Source organism: Trichoderma evansii (genome assembly GCF_050947405.1).
Source record: "Trichoderma evansii strain SZMC 28006 chromosome Unknown GGI43scaffold_7, whole genome shotgun sequence".
Classification (NCBI taxonomy): domain Eukaryota; kingdom Fungi; phylum Ascomycota; class Sordariomycetes; order Hypocreales; family Hypocreaceae; genus Trichoderma; species Trichoderma evansii.
The window spans coordinates 416,883-444,019 of NW_028145199.1; the positions used below are offsets into that span (position 1 = coordinate 416,883).

Below are 27,137 nucleotides of genomic sequence, written 5' to 3' on the forward strand. Positions count from 1 at the left end.
AAGAAGCGAGCACGAGCCAAGGGCCAAGGCCAAGCTTTTTTCTCGAGGCGTTTGATAGGGCCGCCAAGGGTATTTTGCATCGTACATCTACCGAGTTGATACCGAGTTGAAAAAAAGGCACATGACCAGGACGATGCTTGCATATCCAGGTCTCTTGCTTCTTGGGAGGCTGAAATCCAAGCTCAACGAGATTGATGGCCGCGGCTCCATAGATAGGGCGAGTTTCTGCTAATTACCGCCCCGGGAAAATCCAGGATCGAAGCACTTACACACAGGGGAGGGGGACCCTGATAGGTAGAATGAGAGACAAGTCGATCCGGGTATACACAGCTACCTATTAGCCCAGCAAACATAGGCGAATTTGATGCCAAGTGGCACAAGGTGATGCTCGGCTCGCCTTTTCGCCAGGGTACTTGAACATGTAAGCAAGCATCGTGGGGTCGAGCAGGACGGTATCAGACTCAACATCATCTGGGAAACTCAACCTTACGGACTGATAATTTCTCCTTGCTTACTTGGCTCGGCTCTCGTACTGTAGCTCGGCTCTCGTTTTCGTCTGGGTTCCTCGTTTTACCAATGCCCGTTCCTCTTATTTGAAATGGGCGTTTCTCCATGGTTCCAGAATGAGACAGAATCCGCGCTGGCTGCCAGAATAAGAAAATTAATCGCTAGTGAGATGGGCAGTGCGCGCCCGCGCGTGTTTCTTGCCGGATTCAAATCTCAGTGTTAATTATGGCCACCCTCGTGGTTCCGGGTTCCGCGCGCTCAAGTGCTGACAGCGCTTGCTTGAGGCGAAGCGAATTACTAAACCTGTCGCTACCGGATATGCTGGTCGTTTTACCGATATAGCATGAAACGGAACAAATGAAAAGGCTGGCTTGGATAGATGGAAAAGCTTCTCCCCGGTCATGGGCGCAGAGAAGGACAAAGAAGAGGCAGAGTCGAAAATGACCGGATCCAAAAGATGAGGTGTAAGAACGGCACCACACAAAGTACATGTAAGCACTGCAAGCGAGACCGGCAAATCAAGTACCGCCCCCTTCGCGCGGCTCGCCAGGCTGCGCTGCCATTGGGCCGCTATTTTTATCCCACTGGTGCCAAAGGCAAAAGAGCAGCCGAGAGTCTCGTCGCTCGGTCTGTCTCTCTATTTTCCAGGGGTCTTGCTCTGCTAAAGCGTTCACGCGGCGCTTACAGCTGGAGAAGGGGGTGCCCATGGGCTCATTTGCGGGTGTGCTCGTCGTGCTTCTACTGGTTATCCGGAAAAGCTTGGCCCTGATCCCATTTTCCTCTCTGGGCCGTATTACTACGAAGTGCATACCATATCGCGCGGCGGCAAAGAGGGACTGGGGCCGTGCTCCCTCTTGTCTTGACTTCACTGTAAGCGAGGCTTCTTCCCTTATTTTCCTGTCTGCGCCTAGCCGCCGCCGGATGATCAGCAGCGGCCCCCTCCCTTGGCAGCAGAGGCTTAGTTTGGACGGGGCATTTTTATCTTATTCTGTGCTTGGCTGTGGTGTTAGTGCGTTTGTTATTTTTGCAATTTGAGAACCGACGGCACGCGATGATATGATGGAATGGCTGTATAGGAGATGAGGATGAGTGGGAGGATTTACTGGGCACAGCACACTATGTAGGGATTCGCTTCCGGGCCCGCAGACTCTCATCCACTGGGAAATAATGAATGAGTCGCTGGTTCTGGGCTTTTGCCTGGGGCCCATACATACATGGCCAGGTCTGAGCAAAAGTACATACGTCCAGTGGATGAGCTCTTCTTTGAAGCCGTGCCGTGCCGTGTTTGCATGCAAGCACATGTAGTAGTTGTAAGTGCTAGCTATATGTAGCTTACTTAGCGGATGGGTGCCAAGTGTCTTTGGTTTCTGGAATACGTGTATCCAGTCTTGAAGCTACTGTACTGCTCCCACAGCTACTAGCAGCATTACGAAGCAGGTAGGTATCTTGCCCGTTCGGGTGGCTGCCTCGTGTGCGTCTGAGCATTGTTCAGGATTAGTTTGTGCATGGGCTTTTGGGTTTCCTGGGTCGTGGGACTTGGACCTGCTGCTGCCATGTCACACTCAAGTGCTCGCATGCGTGGAGAAGGGCGCATCATGTAACTCTAATGATGCTGATGATGTACAAGTGATTATCACGGCAGCCACTCGCACCCTTGGCCGCAGTGGCTGCACAGCCAAAACAAGGGCCTCCCCTGGCCCCATGGCACCCAAGGGACCCAAGGGACCCAATACGGCATCCATCCTTCCAGAGGCCAAGGGGAAAAGGTACGCGCCACGTGGGGGCTGCCATGTCGAACCAACTCCCCAATCTGTGCTTGCTCGGCCATGGCCCTTTGAGCATGCCCTCTGTGGCCCCAGCCCAGGCAGTGACATGTAATCTGCCCAAGTGGTAGCACTATTGAGATGCAATGAGATGATAACCCGCATGCCACCCAGGGATTATTTACCGACGCAACGTCTAGTGCAACAGTGCACACCTGGTATTATTCCCCACCCATTCGAGGCCCTCAGTTCTGTGCCTCCATCCTCGCCGGCGGCTCCCTCAGGCGTGATGCTCTATGCAGGCGCTACTAGCATTATTTGCCGAACGCCTAAATGTTCGAGCCAGGACAAGGGATCAAAGGCACATCAATCATTAGACGAAGAGCTAGCTAGCAGAGATGGAGAAAGGGCCGGGGAGGTAAGAAGAGGAGATGAGGGGCTGCCAAGCAGAAGAAGCAGCAAGTATTGGCGGTACTCCGTATTACTAGTTGGAGAATAAGAAAAGGTGGTGTAGGTAGTGTAATTGATGGTGGGCTCCCTGCGATGACAGCCAAACAAGGTCGCAGGAGAGTCACAGAGACTCAAGGCCGAGAACGACGTCAAGAACATGCTATGCTACCTTCTACTAAGATGTCCATAGTAATACCTTACATGATGTGTGATGTGCATAGGTAGCTGATATCGAGCACTGATTGGTACCGGCCAAGACCGAATAGCCCCGACTAATTGCTCCTAGACAGACACGAGGGAGTCAGTAACAGTGCGAGGCACAGCGACTGATGATTCAAGATGAATCCTCTCTGCCTTTTCGTCCCATCTTCCTCTCGGCCCCCTTCCCATCTGTCGCCAATTGGCCCTGCGCCGGCTCCCGGTCCGCGGACAAGATTGGATGGAGACGCCGACAGGAACGGCTCCAGAGGAGTTGCCACGAGGACGGGAAGGCTGCATCCTATTCGCAAGTACATGTAGTTTAAGTAGTGATAATCGCCATATTGGTAACCGGCGATGTTTAGAGCACGGCGAGCTATACCTGTACTAGTCGTAACCATCTTCAACAGCCGTAAGCTTTAGTCTGGATGCACACATATACTCATACGCACACACACTACGTAGTCATTGGGTGTGAATCCTGCCATCGGTAGCCTCTACGATTGGGGCTTTGGCGATGGCTGACTCACGGCCTGTGTCTCAGCCCTACGATGCCAAACAAGGCAAGCTTCACGCCCCCAATTGTAGCAGAAAGGCCGTCAGCCAGACCCAAGCCACACACCCCCATGCGGAAAAAAAGATGGGCATTCTTTTTCGCCATGTTTCCCTTTTTGTGCCCGTTATACGGTTGGGGCCTTTTTTTTTTTTTGTATGTCTGCAAAGAAAGAGGGTGTGTGCGCTGAGCTCTTTTTTTTTTACTTTCTGCTGTTTGAGCGAGAGCCGCCACAGCACCTTGCAGGCTCCAGCTAAGTTAGAGTGTGAGTGAGAAAAAAAATTGGCATGGCAGGGCACACGGCATGGCATGGCAGGGAATGGCTATTCGTCATCTCACCTTTTTTTTTTTTTTTATAAGGGGATGGGGAAGGGGGGAGGGGGGTGGGACGAAAGGAATCCTGGGAACTGTAGTTCGATGCAGGGAATAGCAGAGGAAGAGAGCAACGCTCGTTCTAGAGGAACTTATTTTGGCGTTTTGAAGGTTGCCAACTGTGGCTATATAAGGTGGCTGCTTCATCCCGGGAACGCGGATATCAGAACCACTACTCTCAACCAGCAACACAGTCTCGTACAATACATTACATTGCAGTGCAATACAAAGCAAAGTATAACACCATCAGCTTAACAAAGTTATATATATCTACTATCCATCCCCTCGATATCTCGACTTCTCTCCTCATCTCTCTTCTTCTATCAAATCTTATACTCGGTGCATCGCTTCAACGCAACCACCACCATTACTACTACCACTTATAAATCACTCAACACTACAAACATCACAATGGCCGCCTTTGCTTCCTCTTTCGACGCTTCCGTCTCCATGGTTGACTCTGCCCGAAGTGGCTACAACATCGTCTCTCGTCCCAACACCGGCCCAGGCTCTGGATCCAGCTCCAGCTCTGGCTCATCATCTAGCGGCCGCCGGGGCAACTAAGAATGACTATATTCTTACTTGCTAGACGCTTCGGCGTTGTACAATTTATGCTTTCTTCTTCTTTTATTGCTGAGCGTTAAAGTTGCCTTCGCGGGCCTTTCGATTTTTCGCATACAAAACACACAAAACTACCAAAAAATATATACAACTTCGGTCAAAAGTGCATGGAGAGACGGATAGACAAAAAACACGCACATTGGACTTGATCTTTCACTGGAAGAAAACACAACCTGGCAAAATATTTCCTTTCATTGCAACCTTTGGGAGGGAACAGAAGCAGCCACATTTTTGCGACTGGGGGGCCATTCCAACCCCTTCTGTATTTGTATTAAACTGGCGTGCGACATTTTTTTTTTTTCCTTATGGGCGGCCTCTGGGATTCCTTTTTCTTCTTTCTTTTTCTTTTTACCTCCTTCCCCTGATGATTTTCACGCGGCGTTGGATATGGGAACAACAGCAATACAGCAGCATACTGCAAACAGGCAGACAGCTTAGAGACATGGGTTCAGTCAACACTTGGTTAGATTTCTAAAGCTTTACGGCACTTTATGTAGTCCTTCTTGTTCTTCCTTTTCTTATTTTCCTCCTCTTCCTTTTCTTCTTCTTCTCTCTGCCCTTTTATACTATATCTAGAATGTAAAATATATTAGTATGAGCCTTTTTCCATTCAATCTACTTTACTTTCCCACGCAAAACCTGGTACTCTCGTTAGCAAATCCGTGAATCAGAATAAGAAAAAGAACAAAAAGCCTCATTAGATTAGTTCACAACTTACTTCTCAAACACCACTCCAAGAACATCTTCCACATCGCCGGCCTCCCCCTTGCCAGTGATGCGCGCCAGGCAGTCCGCCGCATACCGCAGAAACTCCGCCGCCAGCACAGCATCGGCTTCTACTCCTGGATGGTGATCCCCTTCCTCCGGCCGCGCCTCTGCCATAAAATCCTCCAGGTGTGTCCTGCACCTGGCCAGGAGTTGTGCCTGGCGAGCTGTCACACCAAGCAGATCCTGTAGGTCGACAGGCATCTCTGTTATTTGCGAAAAGGTGCTGACCAACGCCTCTGTCAATGCATGAATTCCTCCCGGATCCTTGTTCCGCGCCGCAGAAGAGCTTGTTAGGCTGGCCTCCTTGCATGACACTGCAGCTAGTTGAACTGATCCTAGCCTGGGATCCTTCTCGCCTAATCTTTGGCGAAACTTGTCAAGAAGCCGATCAAACTCCCTTGGTTCAGCGACATCTCTCTTGTTTATCACAATAAGCTGGGCTTCTGCGGCGGCGGCAATGTCCAGCGTCTCCTGGTCGTACAGGATGAACGGTCCTGACGGGCCACTCTCGACTGACGCGAGTACGACGACAATGTCTGATTCTTGTGCTTTCTGCTTTGCCCGGCGGATTCCCTCCAATTCAACAGCTCCAACAGGACCTGATGGTCCTAAAGGATCGCTCGACCTAAATCCGGCAGTATCCGCGAAAGAACATAGATAGCCTCGAATATCAAGGCTAGCCTCCACAATATCTCGGGTGGTACCAGCCTCGCCGGACACGATCGAAGCCTCGCGACCGACAACCAAGTTCATGAGCGAGCTTTTCCCAACATTTGGCGGCCCTAAGAGCGCAATCCTGATACCGCTCCTCAGGAGCTCACTTCTCTGGCCACCTTGTTCGTGCAGGTGAATGCCTTGAAGTATATTGTCCACCAACTTTGCCACATTGTGGAGTAAATCTGTGGGCGATTCGTCAAAATGCTGATCCTCCGAAAAGTCAATCAGCGCCTCTATTTCTCCCCGTGCAAGGAGAAGCTCCTCTCTCCAGCTCTCATAGGTGCGAGCTAATGCCCCCGAGTTTCCTCTGACTGCTGCGCGCCGTTGCTGTTCTGTCTCTGCAGAAAGAATATCGCCGAGAGATTCTACTCGTGCGAGATCTAGTCGATCATTTAGAAACGCCCTCTTTGTAAATTCTCCTGGTTCAGCGTATCGAATCCTGTACTTTGAGGGGCACTGTGGAATAGCTGCTAGGACTGCCTTGACGGTGGCTGGTCCACCATGGATGTGTAGCTCCAGCACGTCTTCTCCAGTAACAGTTTTTGGAGAAGGAAAGAAAAGAACCAATGCCTCCGAGTCTAATACTCCTCGATGTGACGCTGAGTGCTGAGGGTCAAATAGGGACCTCACAGAGGCATATCTAGGCTTTGGGAGTGCTTTAGAGGGGCATAAGGCTCTGTATACCTAACATCAAGTAAATTCTATGTTAATATTGATTTTATAATGCTAATTTTGGCAGATTGTGCACTTACATCCAAACATGACGGCCCTGAGATGCGAATTACAGCTATTCCCGCCTTGCCTTGGGCTGTTGAAAGTGCATAGATGGTGTCATTGGTGCCCGCACCGAATGTATTGTTGAAGCGTTCGGGCTCCCTGTCTCCAGCAGCCTTGGCCGAAAAGAATCTTTGTTGACGACTACATTTACACGAACATGATTTCAGTGGCTGCAACTTCACTGCTGTGATGGGCCGGACTGATGAAGCAGCACATAGAGAACGTCTCCCAGCGCGTGCCAGCTGTTCCAACTGTAAACTGTGGCGGCGCATTGACTGTTGGTATTATAACGGAATGAATGCTGTCATAGGAATTTTTAAATGAGACGAACAAGCGCTGGCGATCAAGTAAATATTTAGCAGCAATATGGGCCAGATGAAGTCTATGATGCGAAAAAATTTATATTGCCCGAGTGCATCTTTGGACATTTCCCTATAGAGAGTTTAGTGGAGGCATCGCTATTCCTCAGGCTATGAATTAGCGCCCGCGCAGTCTCTTAAACCAAACTGGAGCCGACGCCACATATGATGAATCACAGTTTAGCTCATACCCATTTTCAACGGCTTCTCTGTAACAATTTGAGCTCAACATCAAACCAGCTAAACTCCAGCAGATGGGCATATTTTAACACATAGAAAAGTTCCATAGCCATGGCACCCACGACAAACTCACATGGCCGTTCTCACAGCCTCCTCTTGCTGCAGAGGCTTCTGAATCTTCGCGATGCTGCCAGTCCTCTCACTCTCCTCCTCGATAACCTCGAACAGCCTGCTCGGCCAGTAATCTCAGAGCTCATGACAAGAGCAAAGGTAAAATTTTTTAATCTACAAAATTTTCCATCTTATTATGCTATGTGATACGGACAACTAACCTTTAGCAGCTGGCAAAAACAAAAATCATATTCTTGTCTTTTTCTACACTCCGCAAGCCTCGAGAAGCAGATGTCTTCATCAAGGCTACTGGAAAAGATTTAAATGCAGTGAGCCGGGAACTTTTGTCACATTATCCCGCATTTCAGCCAGCAGCCGTCAAAGATAAGACAAGCCAGAGTGAGTGAATGATATATCATCCTGCGTGGGAGGGCGAATGGCTAACAGATATGCGATGTAGGAGCTGTCGTCTTCATTGACTCATTGAATTCTCTCTCATCGGCTGCTACTCAGTCACTGGCCGTCTTTTTGTCCGGCATTATCACACCAGTTGTTTCCATCGTCGGCGTATATCACACCGACGTACCAGTCATTCTACCAAAATCTTTCAACGAATATGAGCCTCACCCATTCGCACTACTGAACCACCTAGCGACGGCCATCTTGACACTATCAAACCTACAGCAAGAAATTGAGCGGCAAAAGGCACGCAACAGGAGTGTCGTAGAGCCAGAATGGGGCCTGAAAGAAGACCGCGAGGGCGTCATCATCGGCCTCACAGAAAAGAGCAAGCCTGAAGATCAGGGAGGCGTTGTCATTAACATGGAGCTACGAAGGAGGAGTGGACGGGCCGTCGACGAAAAATTTATCCTCATGCCAGCCACCGCAGCGACAACAAAAGCTGGCCTCGGCAAGCTGTGTCTTCTCACGGACCATTCAATGTTTAAGAAGCCCGAGGCAGAGCAGGGCGAAGATGGAGAGGAGCCCGAGAGCACGTTTAATCTCGGTCTTACAGAGAAGCAGCGAAAGGACAGAGAGGGTATTGTGCTGCCATACTTTGATGCTCAGACAGATATTGGAGCTGGAGAGGGAGGCAGGATCTTGTACGAGATGGGCAGAGAGGACGATTTCGACGACGAAGAGGATGAGATATGAACGATATGAACACAAAATAGACAGGGCAAAAAAAGTTAGATATTTAAAAAACTAAAACTAAAATATAAGAAAAAGATTATTTAACATCTATATTTTTAGCAATTTAGCAGAAAATATAGAGGGAGAGCACGGCCACAGCTGCATTCACCCTCCAGCTAAGGGAAGCGCACAGCAAAGGTTACGCCACAAGCTTTAATTGCATGGGGAACGTCAGCCACACCTCATATCCCAAAACCCACCTTGTCCAAGAATCGACATTTCGCATGTGTTGCAAGACCGATACCCTGGCATTTTAATTTATACACCACTTGTTTGACGAAAAAAACAATACGAAGAGCAATTCGTGCCGAACTTGCGTTGAATATCCCCATCGAATCGAAATCGTAGCTTCTGTTTTCGGCAACCAATTCAGCCGCGGCTTGCCTGAGGATTTCGTCTACGTCTTCTTGACACGTAGTTCTCAGCCGGCACCTGTTGGGGATCACTGCTCCGCGAAAGGGCACTCTCCCTCTTCTTCTTCTCTACTTGCTTTTACGTATACACGTACACACACATCCACAAATCAAAATGATTCGATCAACACAAATCTCGAGGCTGGACGGTATGTTACCACTCCCCAGGAGCAATTCCACTAAACCACCAAATGCTAACATCACCGTCCCCAGGCCTCATGCTTTGCGCCTCCGTCGACGACGAAGCTCAAGTTCGTTCCAACCTCCTCCTCAACTCTACCAGAAAGGCAATACTAACAAATCGCCCCTCCAGTCCGACGCCGCCGCCCTCAACGAAGTCAAGCAGCAGCTCCGCCAAATCCTCCGCAAACTCACCCGCAACTCCGAATCCCAAGCCTCCATCGAGTCAATGGGCGCCCTCTTCACCATCCACTACCTCATCGACTCCGACGTCGTCTTCCTCTGCATCTGCGAGCGCTCCTACTCGCGCAAGCTCGCCTTCACCTACCTCGCCGACCTCGCCCGCGAGTTCACCACCACCTACACCGCGCAGAACATCCACAACCCGGCCCTGCGGCCCTACGCCTTTATGGAGTTTGACAACTTCATCGCAAAGACAAAGACGACCTACGCCGACGCCCGCGCGGCGCAGAACCTGGATAAGCTGAATGACGAGCTGCGCGACGTTACAAAGATTATGACCAAGAATATCGAGGACTTGCTCTATCGTGGAGACAATCTCGAGCGCATGGGCGAGATAAGCAGCCGTTTGAGGGACGATAGCAAAAAGTACCGGAGGGCTGCTGTGCGCATTAACTGGGAGCTGATGCTGAAGCAGTACGGTCCCTTTGCCGGACTGGGCTTTTTCATCTTGATTTTCATCTACTGGCGGTTCTTTTAAAGAGTGAGAAAGTGTGGAGAGGGAAGAGTGATATTAATGACTTGTGGTTTCATGTATATTGTGAAAAAGAGATAGGGGGCGAAACAAAAGAAAAGGGGGAGGAAACATCAAGGCATCAATGCACAGAGAGCGGAGCGTGGCGTTGATGGGATATCCATTATACTCTATATACAGTTATGTGAACTAATGCTTTCTATGCATCATAAATGTCTCCGCAGCTTTTTCTTGCCCCTCTCCCGTTGTCTTTATTCTCTAGCCCGAGGAACGCTGCTCTTCAAAATGATTCAGTTGTAGATAAAAGCAGGGAAAAGACGTCGTAAAACCTGATTCGCCGCAAACTCCTAATTCAGATGCCTCGCTGAACCAACCAAAGACATGGTATTGCCTCCCTCTCCTTCTTTCTTGCGAAAAGAAATAAACAAATTAATAGTCCCCTCAATATTCGTCCCTGCAACTGCCGTCATCTGAACGACTAATCTGTACCAAGCCCAAGTCTGTTCCCGCATTCTTGCTTGTGATGAAATAAAATAAAAATGCTTCGTAATTCCGCGTGACTCGTTCACATGACCAGGCAATTATTCTCTGCTGTCGTTGTCGTTGGCAATCCAACCGGTATTGTAGCTGTTCCATGCTGCCATTCGAGGTGCTCTTGTAAAGATTTCACGTCGTCAAACTCTTCGTCGGGGCGATACGGATCTTCATCGTCATCTTCGTCCTGGGGCTGCTCTCCAATCTCTTCGCATAGTGGGCATAATAACTTGGCTTCCCAGTCCCCATGTGTCGGTATAATGTGGTTTGCAATAGCCACTGGAGCAAAGATAACCTGCTTCTGATGCTGGCCACAATTCGTCACGCCCGATGCCTGCCAATTTGATGTGTTGGGTAATAATGATACTGGCGAGCTTAATGAGCTTGGCGGCACTGCTCGAGTCGACGATCGCACCGTTGGCATGCGCTCCAAATCCTCCCATACCAAATGTCCGTCACAAAAGTCGCAAACGAACGCAATGTCTTGATCTCCAAATCGCTGAAATGCTCCCACAGTCTTACACGCCATAAGCTCTTCTTTAAAATATCTCTCGAGTGTCGCTTCGTCGGGTTTGACTCCAGCCTTGGCGTCGCGGAGAGGTGCCCGTTGTTTCCGCTGTACGATAAAGGCACCTAAACACCGTTGTGAGGCTTCCCGGGCGGATGTGAATACTCGCATTGCTGCTCGGCATTGAGCTCGATGTAGCTCTCGTTTTAATGAATATGTCTCGCGGACCCAAATGGGATTGATAGGGCCTCCAGATCGACTCCAGTCTTTGAGCTTCCCGTTCAATTCTTGAAACTTGCCAAGAATCACTCGCAGCTCTTCCAATGTGTCATCTATGGATAGCAGTCATATCAGCAACTCTGGCAATCTCTAAAGGGGCTATCCAAATTCAACAAGGAAACTCACGTCTGCGATCGTGCTCATACTGCGACCGTCCATTTGAATTGACCAACGGCCCAAGCTCTTGAAAGTCTTTCCTCGCCTCGTCCAGCACCGAATTCAGCGCACGCTCCTGCTCACGCTCGTCCTGCCCCCAATGTCGCTTGTCCGAAAAGCTGAGAATGCGCTGCCCGTCGGAGATGATGTTCGCTATGTCTGCCAGCAGTGTCCCGACCGAGTCGAAGACGCCCATTGCTCTGATGAGGGGAGAGAGAATCGAAGAAAGGATGATTTTCTTGGCATGCGATGCGAACCCCGCGCTGATGCTAGACCGTAGTAGTAATCCTGATTAATAGAAGACTGCTAACGCCACACGGTGACACTGCAGGTGAGAGGAGGCCGATCCCTTATGAATCGAGCGGAAGATGTTGAAGAGAAGCGAATGGATAAATAACCAAATCGAGATCAAAACTCGTCAAGGGGCCTCGAAGAGACACCCGTCGACGGGCGCGTCGCATGGGGGAAGCCTCGCAGTCTGGGTTGACGCTTCCGGCAAATGACGTAGATTAACGGCCGGCACTTTGATGCTACTTAATGAGTAAGGTTATGGATATGGCCCGTGGTTCCTGTCTAACGGAGCGTCGTGGCTGTGGCCAGCATTCGGTTGCTCGCGCCGTGGGAAGCCCCGGACTCACCCGCCTGGGCAGGACAAAGAGAAGAGTGGGCGAGAGCAGAGAGAAGTGAGGCTGTGCTGGCCGCGGACGGTGGGTCGGCCGGAGATGGATAGGGATACGATGACGCACGTTGCAGAATAAAGCAGTCGATGAAGAAAATAAAAAGACGAAAAAAAGGGGCAGACAAAGCGAGGGGCAGACAAGCGACTTCAACGGCGAAATCGACAATCGTCAAAGAGAACACGCAAGAGATGAGATGGAGAGCGATGGAGAGATGGAGTTGGAGATGCCAGTGTCTGATTCGCTAAACTAAAAACGCTCAGCGCCTTTTTAGCAGAGCCCGCTGCGCTGCACGCAAGAAATTATCGATCCTCCCGCTGGCTCGTGAAGCCCACAGCTGTCCCCAGCGCCCAATAGTTGGAGGCCGTCAGTGAGGGGGAGATGTACAGGGGGCACGGCGCTGTGCCACCTCCCCGTACGCGCCTCTTTAGTTGGCTGTGGCAGCGGCTGGTCTAGGCCCAGGACCCTATTCTACAGCGCCCTAGCGCATCAATGCACCTGGGATGACACCACCACGTACTTAAATAGAACCCATTACTGTACTTGGTATTTCGTGTGGGAGGGGCGTTCGTGGCCTTAGAATTAAACACTACTATAGGGCTGACGAAAAGGTGTCCTAAAGGCCTGGGCAGTCAGCATGTGCTCAATCTTAGCGAAAATAGATACGATGCCAACCTGAGGCGTTGCTAGCTGCCATCCTGAAACAAAGCCGAAAGGAGAGGCTTTATAATACAGAGGGCGCCCAACGTGAGGCCTCTTTGAGGGGCTCTTTTGGTTCTGAAAGTACATGTACTACGGGCTGTACAGAGGATAGCTGGAGCTGTTACTATTTTTTCGCTATAGTCAATCGTTAATTACTAATACATAGCCAACTAAGGCGTCTATTATTGGTCATATGTCTTTAGAACACACTAACTAACATAGCAGATACAGTAGGCCTATTATTAGGTACCCAGCAAAGAAGCTTATCGTCTCTTAGTTGCCTTTCCAGCACTGGCCCCAGTAGCCGTAGCCTCATTCTTATCTTCAGCCGCATCCTTGATAGCATCCTTCTCGTCCTTCTTGACCTCAGGCTCATCATCGTCACCACCCTGGCCAAACTCGTTGACACGAGTGTAGTCGATCCTGTAGGCCCATCGCTGATAGAGGTAGATGAAGAAAATGACGTCGTCACGGAACGTCGCCAGCCGATGCAGGATAGGCATCTTGATGGTGAAGGCGAACAAGTCGTCGATGAAGGTGTTCAAGAACTTGTACATCATGGCCTTGGCGGGCATGTGTGCCACACTCTTGAGTCGGTAGTTGATGTACAGCGAGGGAATCATCATCAGGAAACCATAGGTGTAGACAGATCCGACAAGGGTCGTGATGACAAACGAGTACCACGACTTGTGAGACTCATAAATCAATGAGTAGATGCCGTAAGCAATCAGCAGAGGCACAGCCAGTATGTACATGTACTTGAAAGCAATCTCGTCATATTCCTTGGTCTTCTCCTCGGTTTCGGTAAGCTTGTGTTTATCTTCAAACACAAACCAGTACGGGATGAGCGAGCCTGGGGCCGTTTCTCGGAAACGGACGTTGACAACGGTGGTGATCTTCCAAAACTCAATGACGATGCCGACAACCTGGGTACCAAGAATCATCCAGCTGGTATTCTGAGAGTTATCGAGAAGATACAGGAAGATGACCGTCTGCATAAAGACATTGGCCAGGATCGATCGAACGGAAATACCGACATTGTCCTTCTTCTTACGGTAGTGCGCAATGTCTGATCCAAAGGCAAGCGTCTCCAGGATCATATGAGCAATGCTTGCAAAGGCCGTGATACCGAGCAGGATGGGGTTGGTGTCAATGAAGATTTCTTTGATCATTTCAATCTCAGATCCATCGCCACCGCCAGGAACGGGGTTGCCGAGAGCAGCTTGGCGAGCGTTTTCTTTGGAGTTGAGCTCGATGGCAGCCATAGCATAGAATTGCCAGCTGGGCATGTTGTTGAGATCAATGTGAAGCGGCAGTTCTTTGACTGTGTCGTTTAGGAGCGTCATATGGGCCTTCAATTGCCAGAATGTGTTGACAAACAGTGGCGGATCTATAATACCGATGCGTTAGCTTAGTTCACAGCATAATTCTCATAATAAGGGAAGCATGAGCCAAAAGGAGTGACATACAGTACCATCCGTTTTGGCCCGAGCCATCGCGAGCACCAGTTGCCTCCAGACGAAGGAATGACTTCAGGGCCGGATGGATTGAATCCAGTTCCTTAACTCCCATACCAGGGACCAGAGAGAAACTGGCATTTTGGTGATAATAGTTAGCAATGATAGGACCTGAAGCATCCTCCTCTGCGGGCTCCGGCTCAGGGGCGGGAAAGTCTTCCAGCAAATTCCTCTTTTGCACAAACTTCTTCTTTGCCAAGTATTGGGTGAGAGGGTGTACGACATGGTACGCTCGTCCAGGGTCATAGTTGGGCAGGTGGGGGTCAAGGATGCTATCCGCAAGACCAACGTAGAAGTGGCCCCAAAGCGTGCCATTGTGCTGCACAGATTCCGGCACCGTAAAGGTAGTATCGATTGACCGCTTGTCCGTCTTGTTGTTCATGTGAAACTTCTTCTCATCCAGCACGACATACTCCGCCGGCACCGAGGAAAGAGGAACCGGGTTAAACGAGGGCGAGATTGTAACGATAATGTCCAGGTAACTGTCTTGCGCCCAGATGGGAGCAATGGTCTTGGGAAGGGGTCTGTACGTAGCGCCCTCGTCCAAGCGTTTCGGTCGAAGCTGGTAAGGCGGGATGCTGCCCAGATTGTCTGGAACTGTGATGGACGCCCCGGTTTCCGGATGAGTGACGACCTTGCCAGTCTGTTCCTTTGCCAGGTAAAAGCTGAGGCCAGCATTGACACCAAAGTAGACTGCAATGGCTGCAATGATCTTACCCATGCCGAAGCCCTACAAAATGCACCAGCAAAACATCAGCACAAATCTCTCCAGGCTCTGAAGCGGATGCCATCTCGACTTACACTGCTCTCCTCTTGGCGCCGTCCCGCCTGGCCCGCGGGCCTCTGCGCAGCTGTGTCGGACATTGCGCAGACTGTCGATGGAGCCTCTGCGGCTGTCGCGTAGGGCACAGACAAGTCAGGCGCTTTTCTCGCCTTGCTGTAGTGAATCTGGAGCAGAGTCGACCACCCTGGAAAAAACACACAGCCAGATGTGTTTGCAAGATTGGTTGCAAGATGGCCTTTCGCAAGCACCGCAGCCTTGGCAGCTAAATTTCCCACCTGGGCCTAGGCCGCCGAGCTTCACTGGCGTCATGCACAAAGTACCTAGCACATACTAAAACACGCAGCAAGGTACAACGCGTGAGCGCAAGCAGCGGCAGACGCCGGCGGCCGGATCAAGTCGGCGCCGGGTTCGCCCCATCAAACCGGGTCGGCGAATCAACGACAGGCGCTGCGACACGACGACGTCGACAGGGTAGAAAGAAGAGCCTCAACAACGGCGAGGGGCAGCGGGGCTGTTTGCCTCTGTATTCTGGAGCCTAAGCGTGGTCGAATCGAAGCTGTGAGCCGTGTGCTGCGTCTTCAATGGCCGTGACACGCTGTCCCTGATCCACTCCACACATGCCATGCCATGGCTTCCGAGGGCCGGTTCCGCCATCGGGACTCAGCCTATTGTCCAGGTGACACTGCTAGAAGCTCTCATTGGAGGCTACTGGTGGTGTTCTGAGACTCTTCTATCGGCTCTGGGGCATGCTAATATGTAGGTAGTTGCCATTGATGAAACCCGCGCATTGATCTTCATAGACATCACGATTAGCGAGAGCTGTTGCATAATAAAATATAGTAGTATCCATGGATTACATGTAGCATTATAGACTTTACAGCTGAGCAACATCTGTCCCTGCGGCAGATGAATTGGCAATGGCGGTATGCAAATAGCAAGCCTTGCATTGTAACAAGGAAAAACAATAGCAGCCGGGCACAAACCCACTAATACTTCACAGACGGATGTGTCTTGCCACGCCAATTCTTCGTTGTCCCTCACCGGGCCTGTCCCTGCTGACCCCCTTTCCGTCTACCAGCTCCGTCACCGCAGCAAATAAACGTCAATGCATATCAATTACAGTCGTACAAGACGGTAAAATGCCAAAGTCCCCGTGTAAACGACGTTACGACCGCAAAGGCCCAAGGAGATCCGTCCCACTTCCGGCAGAGACGCCAATTGGGCCGCCGAGTGCTGCGGCGAGCGTAACTGGCAATTTTTGAAAAATTACCCTTTTCGTAATGGCTCCGGCAGTCCATATGACTCCCACGCCTCCAATTTTCTGATTTTTTGGGGGGCCAGCAGTTGGTTTTTCCGTCCTAATGGGGGGCCGGCGGTGGCCGATGACTGCCGGGCCAGGTTTAGTGTGAAAACGCAGCAGTCAGATCTGGCGGGAGGACCTGAGTTGGCGCGGTTTCGCAGCGTCATTCCATCAAACGCTTATATCTAGACGCGGTTCGCCACTCTTCTTTTGGCTTATTCTCTGTTCTTCTTGTTTCTATTCTTTGAACGAGACCGGACTTTTGGAGTTGATTGCAACAGGATAAATTCTTGACAGTTTCACTCTTTTGCTATTCGGCACCCATAGCCCGAATCCTCTGTACTTTTATCCCACCTACCATTCCTTTGTCTGAGACTTCGTCTGTGGCTTATAACTCGCCAGCTAAGAGGCTCTCCGACCATATAGTTTCGCCTTTCTCTCTTATATATAAGACGACGACCATTACAAAGACATATAGCCTCTGTCTATTTCCTTCAACCCACCCCACTACCAACAGCAACCTTTGTCACAACCCCCACCATGACTGCTGATTCCATCACAACTGGCCAGAATGGCTCTTCCAACGGCCCTTCCAATGGCCAAACCAATGGCACTCCTCGCACCAAGCTCTGCGTGTACTGTGGCTCAAGCGGCGGAAACGACCCCGAGCACTTGGAGACTGCCCGCGAACTCGCCAGAGTAATGGCTGAGAACGACATCGATCTCGGTAAGGCCCCTCCCTTTTGTCACAGCCCCCGAGAAGATAACTAATACTGACCCGCTCTCTCGACATACAGTATACGGTGGCGGCACTGTCGGCCTCATGGGCGAAGTCGCAAAGACCCTCTGCGAACTCAAGGGCCCCGACGCCGTCCACGGCATCATCCCCGAGGCCCTCGTCAAGTACGAGCGCGACGGCACCTACCAGACCATCAACATGAACAACCAATACGTGCCCGACGAGTCAAAGTACGGCCGCACCACCGTCGTCAAGGACATGCACACCCGCAAGAAGCTCATGGCCGAGGAGGTCTTCAACGGCGGTCCAGGCAGCGGCTTCCTTGCCCTCAGCGGCGGCTACGGCACCGTCGAGGAGCTCTTCGAGACCGTCACCTGGAACCAGCTGGGCATCCACAAGCGCGGCATCTGCCTGCTCAACATCAACGGCTACTGGGACGGCATCATCCAGTGGGTCGACAAGGCCGTCGAGCAGGGCTTCGTCAAGCTCCCTAACAAGGACATCATGGTGACGGCGAACACTGCCGAGGATGCCATCTTGGCCCTGATGAACTACCAGGTTTCCGAGGGCACCTTCAAGCTGGAATGGGGATCTCAGTAAGCAGGTGGTTTGAAAAGATAGAAGACAAAAAAAAAGTTGCAAATGTTATTCACATGTTTCCAAGTTACAGCAAGCACTCTTTTTTCAAGCTTGCTAGGACCTAAGGCTCTTTTTGTTGTGTAATTTTTTTTCCTACTCTACTCTACCTTTGGTTTTCTTTTTGTTTATTTGGCGCTTTTATCCAACGGCTATCACGTGTAATGCCTGGTTATGATGTACGGTATAGAGGTTTTTCCATCACAAACATATATATATCTATAGACAGGTTATAGTTACGTCATGGGACGGGAGTAATGTCATGATTAGGTATCTTCTTTTTTTTATTACTTCGTTCGTAGCAAGTTTCACAATTCGGGCTGTTCAAGCAGCCTCTGGTGATACATGATCTAAATTCTTTCTCTCGTAGCTCTTCCAAATCCCATGTGTCGTCTAGCTGTCGACCTCCATGCCGTCACCCTCGCCCGCGGCCGTAGTCTCACCCTCTCCCTCTCCCTCTCCCTCTCCTCCTTGGCTGTCGGCAACGCTCTCAATCCACTCCTTGGTCTCGAAGCCGTCATATAATTTGAAAGGCTCGACGCTCGATCGGCCGTTGGGTCCCTCTTTCAGGCCCACCAATCCCACAGATGTGTTCTCGACCGTCAGCTCCTTGTCCTGTACCAAACTCTCCTTGAGCGCCCTTAATCCGTGCTTCACCAGTTCCTCCTTTGAGCAATCGGCGAATGACTCTATGTTCCGCTCCAGATATGTTCTGGCCATTTGGCTTCGTGCGCCAATGGCAAATGCGACCATCTCTTCCGTCATACCCGATGGCTGAAACTCGAACAGGTGGGGGCCATTCTCGTCAACGCCAGCAACCAACAGCCCAACGCCGTACGGTCTCTTGCCGTAGACCTGGGTGTTGATCTGCGCCTTCTCACCAATCTGGCCAACCAGTGTGTGTATGGGCATCGGGCGGCCGTAGGTAAGGCGGTGGCCCAGGCATTGTTGCTTCATAAAGTTGGACAGGACGCGAGCATCTGATGTGAGACCGGCGATGGCAATGGCGGTGTGCTCATCAATCTCGAAAAGCTTCTTCTGGTATGACGACAGTTCCTCGGCGTTTCGCTATTATGCCACACGGATCCAGGTCAGTCTTGCGGACTTGTCCAACGTCGTGCTGAGGGGTAGATGGGAACTTGCCTTGACGGCGAACAGGCCGACGTGTGTTTTGCTAGCAATTCCGACGACCACTGATCCTTGCTTTACGGCCTCGCCGGCATATTCGATCTGGAAGATTCGGCCTTGCGGCGAGCTGGGTGTCGTGGTATGTCAGCTATGCGAGCTTGCAGTATAGCTACCAGGGCAAGGCAGCTGGAGGGGCTATCAGTCAGACAGAGACATACAAGGTGACGGAATCGTTATCGTAATTGTTTCTGAACATGGTGATTTATTGGACGCTGGGGAAGTATCGAAGAAGAAGGAATGCGATTTTTGCTTTTGCAACGGCGCGGCGACTGGAAGAGAAGACCGTTGGCGTCTGCTTAGATGGCTGATGAGGGAAACGCATCCAGGCAACCTAAGCTTCGTCGCCTTCCTGCCTGTGGCTGCAGACGCCACTACGCGGCACTCTCCAGCCACAGCTGCCAGCTCCCCTCCAGGCCTTAGTCAGCACCGAGCCCAAGCTCTCCATCAGCCACACTGGAGCTGCAAGAAATTAGTGTCTTGTTGCTTGTCAGTGAAATCATTTTAATCCCTGGTTAACTTAAAGCTGGCTACCAGGGTGTTATGTAGAAGAGTATATAAACGTCATGATAATTGTATATGTAATTGTAAATAACTGTAAATAACTGCAAAGCGTCAATTGGGTTAGGAAGCTCAATGCAGTCCCCCAATTGCAGCAAGACCAATCCTTTTGCTCTGGCTTCATCCCTAGAGTAGCATTGCTGGCTAAATTGATCCGTGACTCGATGATATTGCTAATAAAACAAGCTGCTGCCCTTTTCTCCGACAGCGGCCAATGCGGAGCAAGGCGGCGTTGATGCAATATTTCAGCCGTCGCTCTCGATAGGCCCCGACAAAGCATGAGAATGTTTTTGACTCACTAGAATTTCTCATTCAGTTCAACGCATTTATCTCAACTTCATTTACGCCGGTGCCATTGAACTTTTTCCGAATCGTATGACGTGACTCACCCAGCGTCGTATCTCTGGTGAGCTTATAATAAGACCACAAAATACCATCGCCAAACGTACACTTTTCTTAGCCGAGCCACTCACTAGAGGTTTTTTTTTTTTTTTTTAACCTCTCAACACATCACACCAAAACCTCACGCCATCAAAAAATCTGCAAAATGCCTTCCAGAGAGGAGATCACATACTTTGGTGCTGGACCAGCACTGCTTCCGACCTCGGTTCTCGAGACTGCTGCCCAATCTCTTGTGAACTTCAATGGAACTGGACTTGGCATTGCTGAGCACAGCCATCGCTCACAAATTGCCAGCACCATCATCAACGAGGCCAAGGCAGATCTCGCCTCCTTCCTGGACATCCCCGACGACTATGAGATTTGCTTCCTCCAGGGTGGTGGAACCGGAGAGTTCGCTGCTACGGCCTACAACTTGGTCGGCTCATGGATCACCAACAAACGCCGTGAGATCTTCAGCCAGATCAAGGACAACGAGGACCAGGGCACTCCTGAGGAATTCCAGAAGCTCCAGGCTGCAGTGGACAATGACCTGAAGCTCGACTACATTGTCACCGGAGGATGGTCGCAGAAGGCATCCGCTGAGGCAGCGAGACTCTTTGGAAAGGACAAGGTCAACATCGTTGCCAACGCCAAGCAAAGCAACGGTGGTAAATTCGGCACCATCCCTGACGAGAGCACCTGGAAGCTCTCCAAGGACGCAGCTCTTGTGTACTTTTGCTCCAACGAAACTGTCGACGGAGTGGAATTCCAAGAGTTCCCTCAGAGCCTGGCTCCTGGTCCTGATGGCAAGGGCCCCATTGTCGTGGCCGATATGAGCTCAAACATTCTTTCGCGAAAGGTTGACGTCAAGAAATACTCCCTCATTTTCTTCGGCGCACAGAAGAACCTTGGATCTACCGGTATCACCGTCGTCATCATCAAGAAGAGCCTCCTCGCTCCCCAGACCCCACAGCCCTCGGCGGAAATCATGAGACGCCTTGGCCTTCCTATTCCCCCCATCTTCCTGCAGTACGATATCGTTGCTAGCAACAACAGCTTGTACAACACACTCAGCATCTTCGAGTAAGCCTTTCCTCTCCCTCTTACCCCTTATAACTTTAGCATACTGACTCTCATTCTCCCCACTCAGCGTTTACATTGCTGGCCAAGTCCTCAAGAAGCTTTTGGCTACTTACCCTGAGAAAGCCAGCGGCCAAGAAGCTGTCTCTACCCAAAAGGCAAAGCTCATCTACGACGCCCTGGATGCTCACCCTAACGTGTACCGCGTGGTGCCGGAGAAGTCAGTCCGCTCCAGGATGAACATCTGCTTCAGAGTCACAAGGGGTGACAATGTCGACGCCGCCGAAGCGGACTTCCTGAAGCAGTCCACAGCTTTGGGCCTCACTGGTCTCAAGGGCCACCGTAGCGTTGGAGGTATTCGCGCCAGCTCATATAACTCAATCCCTCTGGAGGGAGCGCAGAAGCTGGCCAAGTTCATTGTGGATTTTGCAAACGCTGCGTAAAGTTGCGTCTTGGGGCTAGATGAATGGAAGGATTTGGCGTTTTCACAACATATATGCATCATACACTTACATTGTATGTTGATATATGAATGTATTTGGGTTAACTGGGGAACATGATAGTGTCGCATTCAACATATCCGGCTCTATGACGTTGGATATGTAACGAGGATGAAAAGTACAGCGAAACTCGAGCGTGTTTGTAAGGCCGCCATCGAGATAAAACATGGGCGTATAGTTAAAGGTGTCCTCTACAAATAAAATATTATGGGTTTTAACACTTGATTAATTGCTTTCAATTGAGACTTATTTGACTCTGCATTGTGAAGCCCTATGGTATCTTATTGTATGCTTCTCGCACCTCGGCCAATCCACATACCAAGCATCTCCTTTCATCCCATTAAATAATCATTCGGCTTAGAGTGCAAGTTCATCAATCTCCATCCTATCATCTATCTTTGCTTTTGCTTTTGCTTTTGCTTTTGCTTTTTCTTTTTCTTTCTTAAGGTCATCTTTCTCTGCCTTTTCTTTTTCTTTCTTGAGCTCGTCTTTCTCCGGTTTCTCGCCGTTATCCGCTTCTGTTACAGGCGGCGCCCTCCGGATCTTCATCTCCTCGGGAATCTCAACCCCCCAGTCTTCCTCCAGCTTGTCAATCAGATACTTATCAAAGTCACCCGCTCTCCTCCTCTCATGAGCGCTCCAGGCGGATGCAAGCCACTCCGGATCATGGCGGCCTTGTGCAATATTATCTGTATATGCGGCGCAGTCATATCGAAAGCTATCGTCGTTCATGAGTGACGCAAAGTTGGGCCGCGCGTCTTTCGTGCCAGCGTCAAGAATGTGTCCCTTGTCGGGAAACAGCGACAAGATTTCTGTCCTTTCATCTTGGTCCAAGGCAGTCCATGTTAAAGGATTACATAAGATGCTCTGTTCGTTCAGTCAGCCCTGGCAGTTCATGTCTCAGCTGCACAAAGGATAAGCTGCAGTAAGCGAGAGGGGTAGACAAACTCTTAGATTGGCAGTAGCTAGAGGAGATTTCGGATCCTTCAGGATGCTCTCAGCATCCCACTTAGTCTTCTTGGCAGTCCTTTTGGTAGCTGTAGGTTTCCTTTTTTGCCGCTGGGGTAATAATTTGGGCTCGTTTCTGGGTGGTGATGCGTAGCTTTTGTTAGCCGCAGCCTTGCGCCGCGGTCGCACAGGCTTCAGCGGGGAATCTAGCTCAGAATGCGAGGATAGTGGCGAAGAAGAAGGAAATTCGGCTTTCTGATGATCCAACTTTGAATCTGCATCAGCTGATGCTGAATCTGCGGTTGACATTGCGCGTGGGGGTGGTTGGGATGAGATAGCCGGGATGGGGTTCAACGGCCGATTGAGATTGTTCACTTGGGTGGTGCTCTGGGTTCCTGATGATGAATTGCGGACGTTAAAGGTCGCGTCATGTCGCTAAAAGGGCTAGAATTTATTGTATATGAAGCGATGCGACTTTACTTTAATTAAACAGTATGAGATGATTGAATTTATCAATTTAAATCCGGGCATAGAGCGTTCAATACAAATAGTTTATATTAGCTGGTGACCATACCTCCTTCTTCTAGGGTAGCGTTTGTTTAGATAATAGCCTCGTTAGCATGAAAATACAATGCTTAAAAATGTGTAGACCTATTTATAGGCGTTGAATTAATTTTAGTTTAACTGCTGCCTGTAATTTTAAAGATATAGTACGAATGCTATTCCTTTGTGCCATTGAGTAAAAGAGAGCTTGATCTGAATCAGGTCACTAATATAATATAGGTCTCGTCACGCAGTTTTTAACCTTGCGAGCACCAACGTACCTAGGTACATGTATACTAGTAGGTATACTATAACACCTCGAAGACTTCACTATTCATGGCTAATCATATACATGATATCTATCTCACACTGCTGTGCATTCGCTCAACACACATTTAATATTAAACGAACAGTATAATACCTAGATACACCACTTTATATTCGATGATGAATGGGCTTGTTATTACTGCCAAGGTAAGTACATGTAAGTAGGTGCTTACATGACAGCGCAACAAATTTGAGTCAAAGCTTTTCGAAGTATTCCTCTTTATAGAATGCCAGTCATATAGCCTTCGCCATCGTTACAATCAATCCTCAATAAGCCCATCTTGGTACATCTACATAGTACCCAGACTATTTTCTGTCGCTATCGCCCACCCCGTCGTAGGTTCCCATGCACATCCCACTCACAGACATTATCCTCGCATTTAGCCGGTAAAGTCTCAACAGGCCCCTCCATCAAGTATGATCGACCACCTCATGCAGGGTTCCAAGAAGTGTTTGCAGGCATGCATCAAAGGACATGACTCGATTCAACTTACCCGGCACAATCCCTAAACTCCAGTTTTAACACATCACATATCCATCCGCTTAAATTATCCCGCCATTCATCAAACTGTTTGAAAAGCTACATGAAAAATAGTGGCAGCACTTATGGCAATTTTTAAGAAGCAAGTCCTTATACAAGACAATGTAGTTCCCGCTTGGCTTCTCCACCCGAACCCCATCTTTCCCCTCATTCATGATGCTAGAGTCTGATATCACTCAATTCGGCTCAATGAATTCCGAATTGAAGGAAAAAAGGAAAAGAGCTTGCATTGAACAAGCTGCGCGCTTAAACGGTAGCTCACACACACCGGTTTCGGTACTCATTAGCCTTGATATTATTTTTCTTTCTCTTGTCGGAGCTCATGATGTCTTTATCTTGTGATAGCCATAGATAGTAAAACAGATATATCCATATCAAGGCAATTAATCCCACATATCATTCGACCGGCAGCTTTATCCAATTAACAGCTCTGTCTGTCTGAAAATCAATCATGGCTCCCCTCACGCTCGGATACAATGACAAGCACCCCTTCTCCCAAGTCCCCATCACAGATCGCTCATCGGTCCAGGAGCTCCTCCGAACGCTCCTCGACCCTCTCGAGCCCTTCTTCTCTCCCCAAAAAGCGCTCGTCAAGTGCCCCGGAGCTACAGCCGTCAGATTCGACCAGAGAGCCTCCGAAGTAGAAGGCTTTTTTCGGCCGCTATGGGGCCTGGCGTGTCTGCTCGCCGGAGGTGGCGAGTATCGCCTCACAGACTGGTGGATTCAGGGGATCAGAGCCGGAACTGATCCTGAGAGCCTAGAGTATTGGGGCTATCCTCGTGATAACGATCAGAGAATGGTCGAGATGTGCCCTTTCGGTACGATTTCCTGACTGTTTCTATATATAAGATAATGGATGATTCAAAGCGATCGAGACTGACAAAATGGTGTCTTATACAGGATTCGCGCTGGCCGTCGCACCGGATCTTTGGAAAGGCCTTTCAGCAAAGGAGCGAACTAATGTTGAGAATTGGCTAGGAAATTCTATCAATGAGAAGAAGTCAGTTTGAGTCAATCGAAAAATCTCCATGCGGAAATGCCAAAGCTTCGTTCTTTCGCTAACCGAGTCATATAGCATGCCCAACACGAATTGGCTCTGGTTCCGCGTCTTTGCCAACCTGGGTCTCAAGCAAAACGGAGCCAAATACTCAGAGGAACGCCTAGAAAGTGACATCAAGCACCTCGATACCTTCTATAGAGGAGAAGGTTGGTCCAACGACGGTCCTGAGGGCATCCATCGTCAGTCTAACCCCCTAAATTTTCTCAATCCCCTGAGATCCCGCCGCTCTGGAATGCTCATTTGTTGTTGTCATCTGTAGAAATGGACTATTACTCCTCTAGCTTCGCCATCCACTTTCTTCAGCTCCTTTACGCCAAACTCGCTGGCGATTCTGACCCTTCCCGCGCAAAAGAGTTCAAGCACCGCGCTCAGATTGCCGCCCTTGACCTTGCTCATTATTACGATGTCGAAGGCCGAGCCATCACTTTTGGCCGCAGCTTAGTCTACCGCTTCGCCATGGTCTCCTTTTGGGGCGCCATGGCTTACGCTGATGTCGACCTCCCGGCGCCCCTGACGTGGGGTATGGTCAAGGGCATCGTGCTGCGTAATCTGCGATGGTGGCAGACAAAGGGTGACATCTGGACTTCGAGTGGGACGCTGTCGCTCGGGTTTGCGTACCCGAGCATGTATGTACGTATGGTGGCCAAGATATGCTCTAACTCACTCCAATTTAGACTTCATGCAAGTCTCCAGACCATCTCCAATGTTAGATCGCTGACAGTTGTTTTCACGTGAAACAAATATAGATTACCGAGAACTACAACAGTCCTGGAAGTCCAGTAAGTAGTATTGATGCAACCCCACATCTCGGTGTCATCCAGAGAAAGCCTCATTCTAACCTCATTTCCCTCCCTCTTTGGGGAGGAGGCCGACAACTAGTACTGGTCATGCTTAGCCTTCATCTGTCTAGCAGTTCCGGAACAGCATCCGTTCTGGACGTCGAAAGAGGAGCCCATTAGCCCCCAAATACCAAAAATTAAAGCAATCCGACATCCAGGTCACATTACTAGGTGAGGCCAGCCTCATTTACCCACCAATGAGAGAGCTAGAAACAGCCTGGCTAACCCATGCGATATAATTCCAAAGCTACCTTGGTGGACATTGCATGCTTCTATCTTCGGGCCAAGCCTGTGGCTATCCAATGAAGGCCACACATGCCAAGTACGGGTGTTTCGCGTACAGCAGCGCCTTTGGATACTCGGTGCCATCCGGGCTTTTTTCATTGGAGCAATATGCGCTGGCATCACAGCTGGGGCTTTCGGATGATGGTGGCGAATATTGGAAGACGCGGAGGTTGTCAGAGTACGCCGCTATTGAAGAGCGAGACGGCCAGCCTATCCTCGTTTCAGTATGGAAGCCATTTTCCGATGTCAAGGTCAAGACGTTGTTAGTGCCTCCAGCTGAGAGCACCCCGAACTGGCATCTGCGGGTCCATCATATCCAAGCCGGTCGAGAGGTCATGACGGCGGATGGTTCATTTGCCATCCTCAATGTCAACTCCGAGAACGGAAGATATCTAGACTTGTACGATGAATCAAAGTGCGAAGGTACCAGCCCAAAGATCATCGGTAATTACGATCTCAATACTCCGGCTGGCTGGGACACGGGTATCAACGGTGCCTTTGCCGCGGCGCCCAACCGAGGAGCCGTGGGCATCAAAGCTCTCGAGGAGGGAGGTCGACAGGCCATGCTTGTCAACGCCGATCCCAACACAAACCTCATGGACAGTCGGACGACAATACCGACCTTGCAGCACACTATCCCACAAGGCCAAGGGGTATGGTACATTTCTGCAATCTACGCCAGACCTGCGGGCGATGGCGTCCCCAAGGAGAGCTATCTAGATGGATGGAACAAGCCGCCGGCGATCCCAAGCTGGCTAGCTTTGGAGATGGCAGCAGCTTAGAGCGGGATGTAACCGTGCAGTGCACACACGCAATATATGTGGTAGCGTGCGATGGATACATATAGTCTTGAATTCTCTTTTGTTTCCATGCACTTTTTTCTTCCCACTTTACCTAAGTAACTGTATAGATAGGTATTCCGTTTTAGATAATGTGACAAAGAGAAAAGAGAGCCGTCCTAAGCTGATTCTGCCTAAAGGAACGTGGCGATCGACGTGGAAACAAACTACGTCGTTCCAACCACAACCGAACCTCATCCCACTTAAACTCAGTTCGTGACAACCGAGACCGGCGAGATACTACATATAAAATACGAACACTAGCATTGGCACTGGATTGCATGTAACCATGGCACCATTATACGCGTATTCCAACAGCTGGGGAAACACTATTGAAC

The 27,137-nt window shown here is 50.0% G+C and overlaps 11 protein-coding genes across 11 annotated transcripts; 5 read left to right on the plus strand and 6 right to left on the minus strand.

Annotated features, from left to right (window-relative positions):
* Positions 1 to 2,062: 2,062 nt before the first annotated feature.
* GGI43DRAFT_402184 (uncharacterized protein) lies at positions 2,063 to 2,946 on the minus strand. The gene has a single exon (XM_083205659.1). The coding sequence runs from the start codon at positions 2,433 to 2,435 to the stop codon at positions 2,070 to 2,072; it is 366 nt and encodes a 121-aa protein (XP_083061602.1). The 5' UTR covers positions 2,436 to 2,946; the 3' UTR covers positions 2,063 to 2,069.
* Positions 2,947 to 4,591: 1,645 nt separating this feature from the next.
* On the minus strand, positions 4,592 to 7,187 carry GGI43DRAFT_343352 (GTP-binding protein TrmE N-terminus-domain-containing protein). Its single transcript, XM_083202171.1, has 3 exons — positions 6,702 to 7,187; positions 5,183 to 6,633; positions 4,592 to 5,103 (listed from the first exon to the last, which is right to left on the minus strand). Exons 1-3 carry the CDS (start codon positions 6,996 to 6,998, stop codon positions 5,085 to 5,087), a joined length of 1,767 nt encoding a protein of 588 aa, XP_083061603.1. The 5' UTR covers positions 6,999 to 7,187; the 3' UTR covers positions 4,592 to 5,084.
* Positions 7,188 to 7,209: 22 nt separating this feature from the next.
* On the plus strand, positions 7,210 to 8,621 carry GGI43DRAFT_402186 (Elongator subunit IKI1). The gene is made up of 3 exons (XM_083205660.1): positions 7,210 to 7,535; positions 7,607 to 7,775; positions 7,837 to 8,621. Exons 1-3 carry the CDS (start codon positions 7,377 to 7,379, stop codon positions 8,529 to 8,531), a joined length of 1,023 nt encoding a protein of 340 aa, XP_083061604.1. The 5' UTR covers positions 7,210 to 7,376; the 3' UTR covers positions 8,532 to 8,621.
* Positions 8,622 to 8,724: 103 nt separating this feature from the next.
* On the plus strand, positions 8,725 to 10,055 carry GGI43DRAFT_402187 (SNAP receptor SEC22). Its single transcript, XM_083205661.1, has 3 exons — positions 8,725 to 9,132; positions 9,197 to 9,234; positions 9,297 to 10,055. Exons 1-3 carry the CDS (start codon positions 9,099 to 9,101, stop codon positions 9,882 to 9,884), a joined length of 660 nt encoding a protein of 219 aa, XP_083061605.1. The 5' UTR covers positions 8,725 to 9,098; the 3' UTR covers positions 9,885 to 10,055.
* GGI43DRAFT_402189 (uncharacterized protein) lies at positions 10,056 to 12,246 on the minus strand. Its single transcript, XM_083205662.1, has 2 exons — positions 11,326 to 12,246; positions 10,056 to 11,252 (listed from the first exon to the last, which is right to left on the minus strand). Exons 1-2 carry the CDS (start codon positions 11,549 to 11,551, stop codon positions 10,444 to 10,446), a joined length of 1,035 nt encoding a protein of 344 aa, XP_083061606.1. The 5' UTR covers positions 11,552 to 12,246; the 3' UTR covers positions 10,056 to 10,443.
* Positions 12,247 to 12,878: 632 nt separating this feature from the next.
* On the minus strand, positions 12,879 to 15,313 carry GGI43DRAFT_343379 (CLPTM1L-like protein). The gene is made up of 3 exons (XM_083202172.1): positions 15,053 to 15,313; positions 14,204 to 14,981; positions 12,879 to 14,124 (listed from the first exon to the last, which is right to left on the minus strand). Exons 1-3 carry the CDS (start codon positions 15,113 to 15,115, stop codon positions 12,998 to 13,000), a joined length of 1,968 nt encoding a protein of 655 aa, XP_083061607.1. The 5' UTR covers positions 15,116 to 15,313; the 3' UTR covers positions 12,879 to 12,997.
* Positions 15,314 to 16,543: 1,230 nt separating this feature from the next.
* On the plus strand, positions 16,544 to 17,889 carry GGI43DRAFT_343432 (LOG family protein). Its single transcript, XM_083202173.1, has 3 exons — positions 16,544 to 16,674; positions 16,762 to 17,062; positions 17,133 to 17,889. Exons 2-3 carry the CDS (start codon positions 16,876 to 16,878, stop codon positions 17,672 to 17,674), a joined length of 729 nt encoding a protein of 242 aa, XP_083061608.1. The 5' UTR covers positions 16,544 to 16,674; positions 16,762 to 16,875; the 3' UTR covers positions 17,675 to 17,889.
* A 77-nt stretch (positions 17,890 to 17,966) lies between these two features.
* On the minus strand, positions 17,967 to 19,206 carry GGI43DRAFT_402197 (proteasome core particle subunit alpha 6). The gene is made up of 3 exons (XM_083205663.1): positions 19,057 to 19,206; positions 18,854 to 18,965; positions 17,967 to 18,778 (listed from the first exon to the last, which is right to left on the minus strand). The coding sequence occupies exons 1-3, from the start codon at positions 19,092 to 19,094 to the stop codon at positions 18,104 to 18,106; spliced, it is 825 nt and encodes a 274-aa protein (XP_083061609.1). The 5' UTR covers positions 19,095 to 19,206; the 3' UTR covers positions 17,967 to 18,103.
* A 441-nt stretch (positions 19,207 to 19,647) lies between these two features.
* On the plus strand, positions 19,648 to 21,642 carry GGI43DRAFT_402198 (O-phospho-L-serine:2-oxoglutarate transaminase). The gene is made up of 2 exons (XM_083205664.1): positions 19,648 to 20,920; positions 20,988 to 21,642. The coding sequence occupies exons 1-2, from the start codon at positions 20,004 to 20,006 to the stop codon at positions 21,358 to 21,360; spliced, it is 1,290 nt and encodes a 429-aa protein (XP_083061610.1). The 5' UTR covers positions 19,648 to 20,003; the 3' UTR covers positions 21,361 to 21,642.
* Positions 21,626 to 22,950, minus strand: GGI43DRAFT_402201 (Asx homology domain-containing protein). The gene is made up of 2 exons (XM_083205665.1): positions 22,366 to 22,950; positions 21,626 to 22,284 (listed from the first exon to the last, which is right to left on the minus strand). The coding sequence occupies exons 1-2, from the start codon at positions 22,672 to 22,674 to the stop codon at positions 21,775 to 21,777; spliced, it is 819 nt and encodes a 272-aa protein (XP_083061611.1). The 5' UTR covers positions 22,675 to 22,950; the 3' UTR covers positions 21,626 to 21,774.
* A 973-nt stretch (positions 22,951 to 23,923) lies between these two features.
* GGI43DRAFT_343517 (DUF2264 domain-containing protein) lies at positions 23,924 to 26,915 on the plus strand. The gene is made up of 7 exons (XM_083202174.1): positions 23,924 to 24,594; positions 24,677 to 24,776; positions 24,852 to 25,015; positions 25,096 to 25,517; positions 25,583 to 25,615; positions 25,716 to 25,846; positions 25,923 to 26,915. Exons 1-7 carry the CDS (start codon positions 24,228 to 24,230, stop codon positions 26,740 to 26,742), a joined length of 2,037 nt encoding a protein of 678 aa, XP_083061612.1. The 5' UTR covers positions 23,924 to 24,227; the 3' UTR covers positions 26,743 to 26,915.
* Positions 26,916 to 27,137: the final 222 nt, after the last annotated feature.

Bases quoted from the DNA above. Each gene is read 5' to 3' on its own strand.
- GGI43DRAFT_402184 (XM_083205659.1), bottom strand. From the start codon at position 2,435: ATGCGGGTTATCATCTCATTGCATCTCAATAGTGCTACCACTTGGGCA.
- GGI43DRAFT_343352 (XM_083202171.1), bottom strand. From the start codon at position 6,998: ATGCGCCGCCACAGTTTACAGTTGGAACAGCTGGCACGCGCTGGGAGA. The intron at 6,634-6,701 runs GTAAGTGCACAA...ACTTGATGTTAG, and splicing joins CAGGGCCGTCATGTTTGGAT to GTATACAGAGCCTTATGCCC.
- GGI43DRAFT_402186 (XM_083205660.1), top strand. From the start codon at position 7,377: ATGGCACCCACGACAAACTCACATGGCCGTTCTCACAGCCTCCTCTTG. The intron at 7,536-7,606 runs GTAAAATTTTTT...AACCTTTAGCAG, and splicing joins AGCTCATGACAAGAGCAAAG to CTGGCAAAAACAAAAATCAT. The intron at 7,776-7,836 runs GTGAGTGAATGA...TATGCGATGTAG, and splicing joins CAAAGATAAGACAAGCCAGA to GAGCTGTCGTCTTCATTGAC.
- GGI43DRAFT_402187 (XM_083205661.1), top strand. From the start codon at position 9,099: ATGATTCGATCAACACAAATCTCGAGGCTGGACG. The intron at 9,133-9,196 runs GTATGTTACCAC...CACCGTCCCCAG, and splicing joins ACAAATCTCGAGGCTGGACG to GCCTCATGCTTTGCGCCTCC. The intron at 9,235-9,296 runs GTTCGTTCCAAC...TCGCCCCTCCAG, and splicing joins CCGTCGACGACGAAGCTCAA to TCCGACGCCGCCGCCCTCAA.
- GGI43DRAFT_402189 (XM_083205662.1), bottom strand. From the start codon at position 11,551: ATGGGCGTCTTCGACTCGGTCGGGACACTGCTGGCAGACATAGCGAAC. The intron at 11,253-11,325 runs GTGAGTTTCCTT...TGCTATCCATAG, and splicing joins GTATGAGCACGATCGCAGAC to ATGACACATTGGAAGAGCTG.
- GGI43DRAFT_343379 (XM_083202172.1), bottom strand. From the start codon at position 15,115: ATGTCCGACACAGCTGCGCAGAGGCCCGCGGGCCAGGCGGGACGGCGC. The intron at 14,982-15,052 runs GTAAGTCGAGAT...TGCATTTTGTAG, and splicing joins GGCGCCAAGAGGAGAGCAGT to GGCTTCGGCATGGGTAAGAT. The intron at 14,125-14,203 runs GTATGTCACTCC...TCGGTATTATAG, and splicing joins GGGCCAAAACGGATGGTACT to ATCCGCCACTGTTTGTCAAC.
- GGI43DRAFT_343432 (XM_083202173.1), top strand. From the start codon at position 16,876: ATGACTGCTGATTCCATCACAACTGGCCAGAATGGCTCTTCCAACGGC. The intron at 17,063-17,132 runs GTAAGGCCCCTC...CTCGACATACAG, and splicing joins TGAGAACGACATCGATCTCG to TATACGGTGGCGGCACTGTC.
- GGI43DRAFT_402197 (XM_083205663.1), bottom strand. From the start codon at position 19,094: ATGTTCAGAAACAATTACGATAACGATTCCGTCACCTT. The intron at 18,966-19,056 runs GTATGTCTCTGT...CACGACACCCAG, and splicing joins GATAACGATTCCGTCACCTT to CTCGCCGCAAGGCCGAATCT. The intron at 18,779-18,853 runs GCAAGTTCCCAT...GTGGCATAATAG, and splicing joins TCGGCCTGTTCGCCGTCAAG to CGAAACGCCGAGGAACTGTC.
- GGI43DRAFT_402198 (XM_083205664.1), top strand. From the start codon at position 20,004: ATGCCTTCCAGAGAGGAGATCACATACTTTGGTGCTGGACCAGCACTG. The intron at 20,921-20,987 runs GTAAGCCTTTCC...CTCCCCACTCAG, and splicing joins AACACACTCAGCATCTTCGA to CGTTTACATTGCTGGCCAAG.
- GGI43DRAFT_402201 (XM_083205665.1), bottom strand. From the start codon at position 22,674: ATGTCAACCGCAGATTCAGCATCAGCTGATGCAGATTCAAAGTTGGAT. The intron at 22,285-22,365 runs GTTTGTCTACCC...CTGAACGAACAG, and splicing joins TAGCTACTGCCAATCTAAGA to AGCATCTTATGTAATCCTTT.
- GGI43DRAFT_343517 (XM_083202174.1), top strand. From the start codon at position 24,228: ATGGCTCCCCTCACGCTCGGATACAATGACAAGCACCCCTTCTCCCAA. The intron at 25,616-25,715 runs GTAAGTAGTATT...GCCGACAACTAG, and splicing joins ACAACAGTCCTGGAAGTCCA to TACTGGTCATGCTTAGCCTT. The intron at 25,847-25,922 runs GTGAGGCCAGCC...ATAATTCCAAAG, and splicing joins CATCCAGGTCACATTACTAG to CTACCTTGGTGGACATTGCA.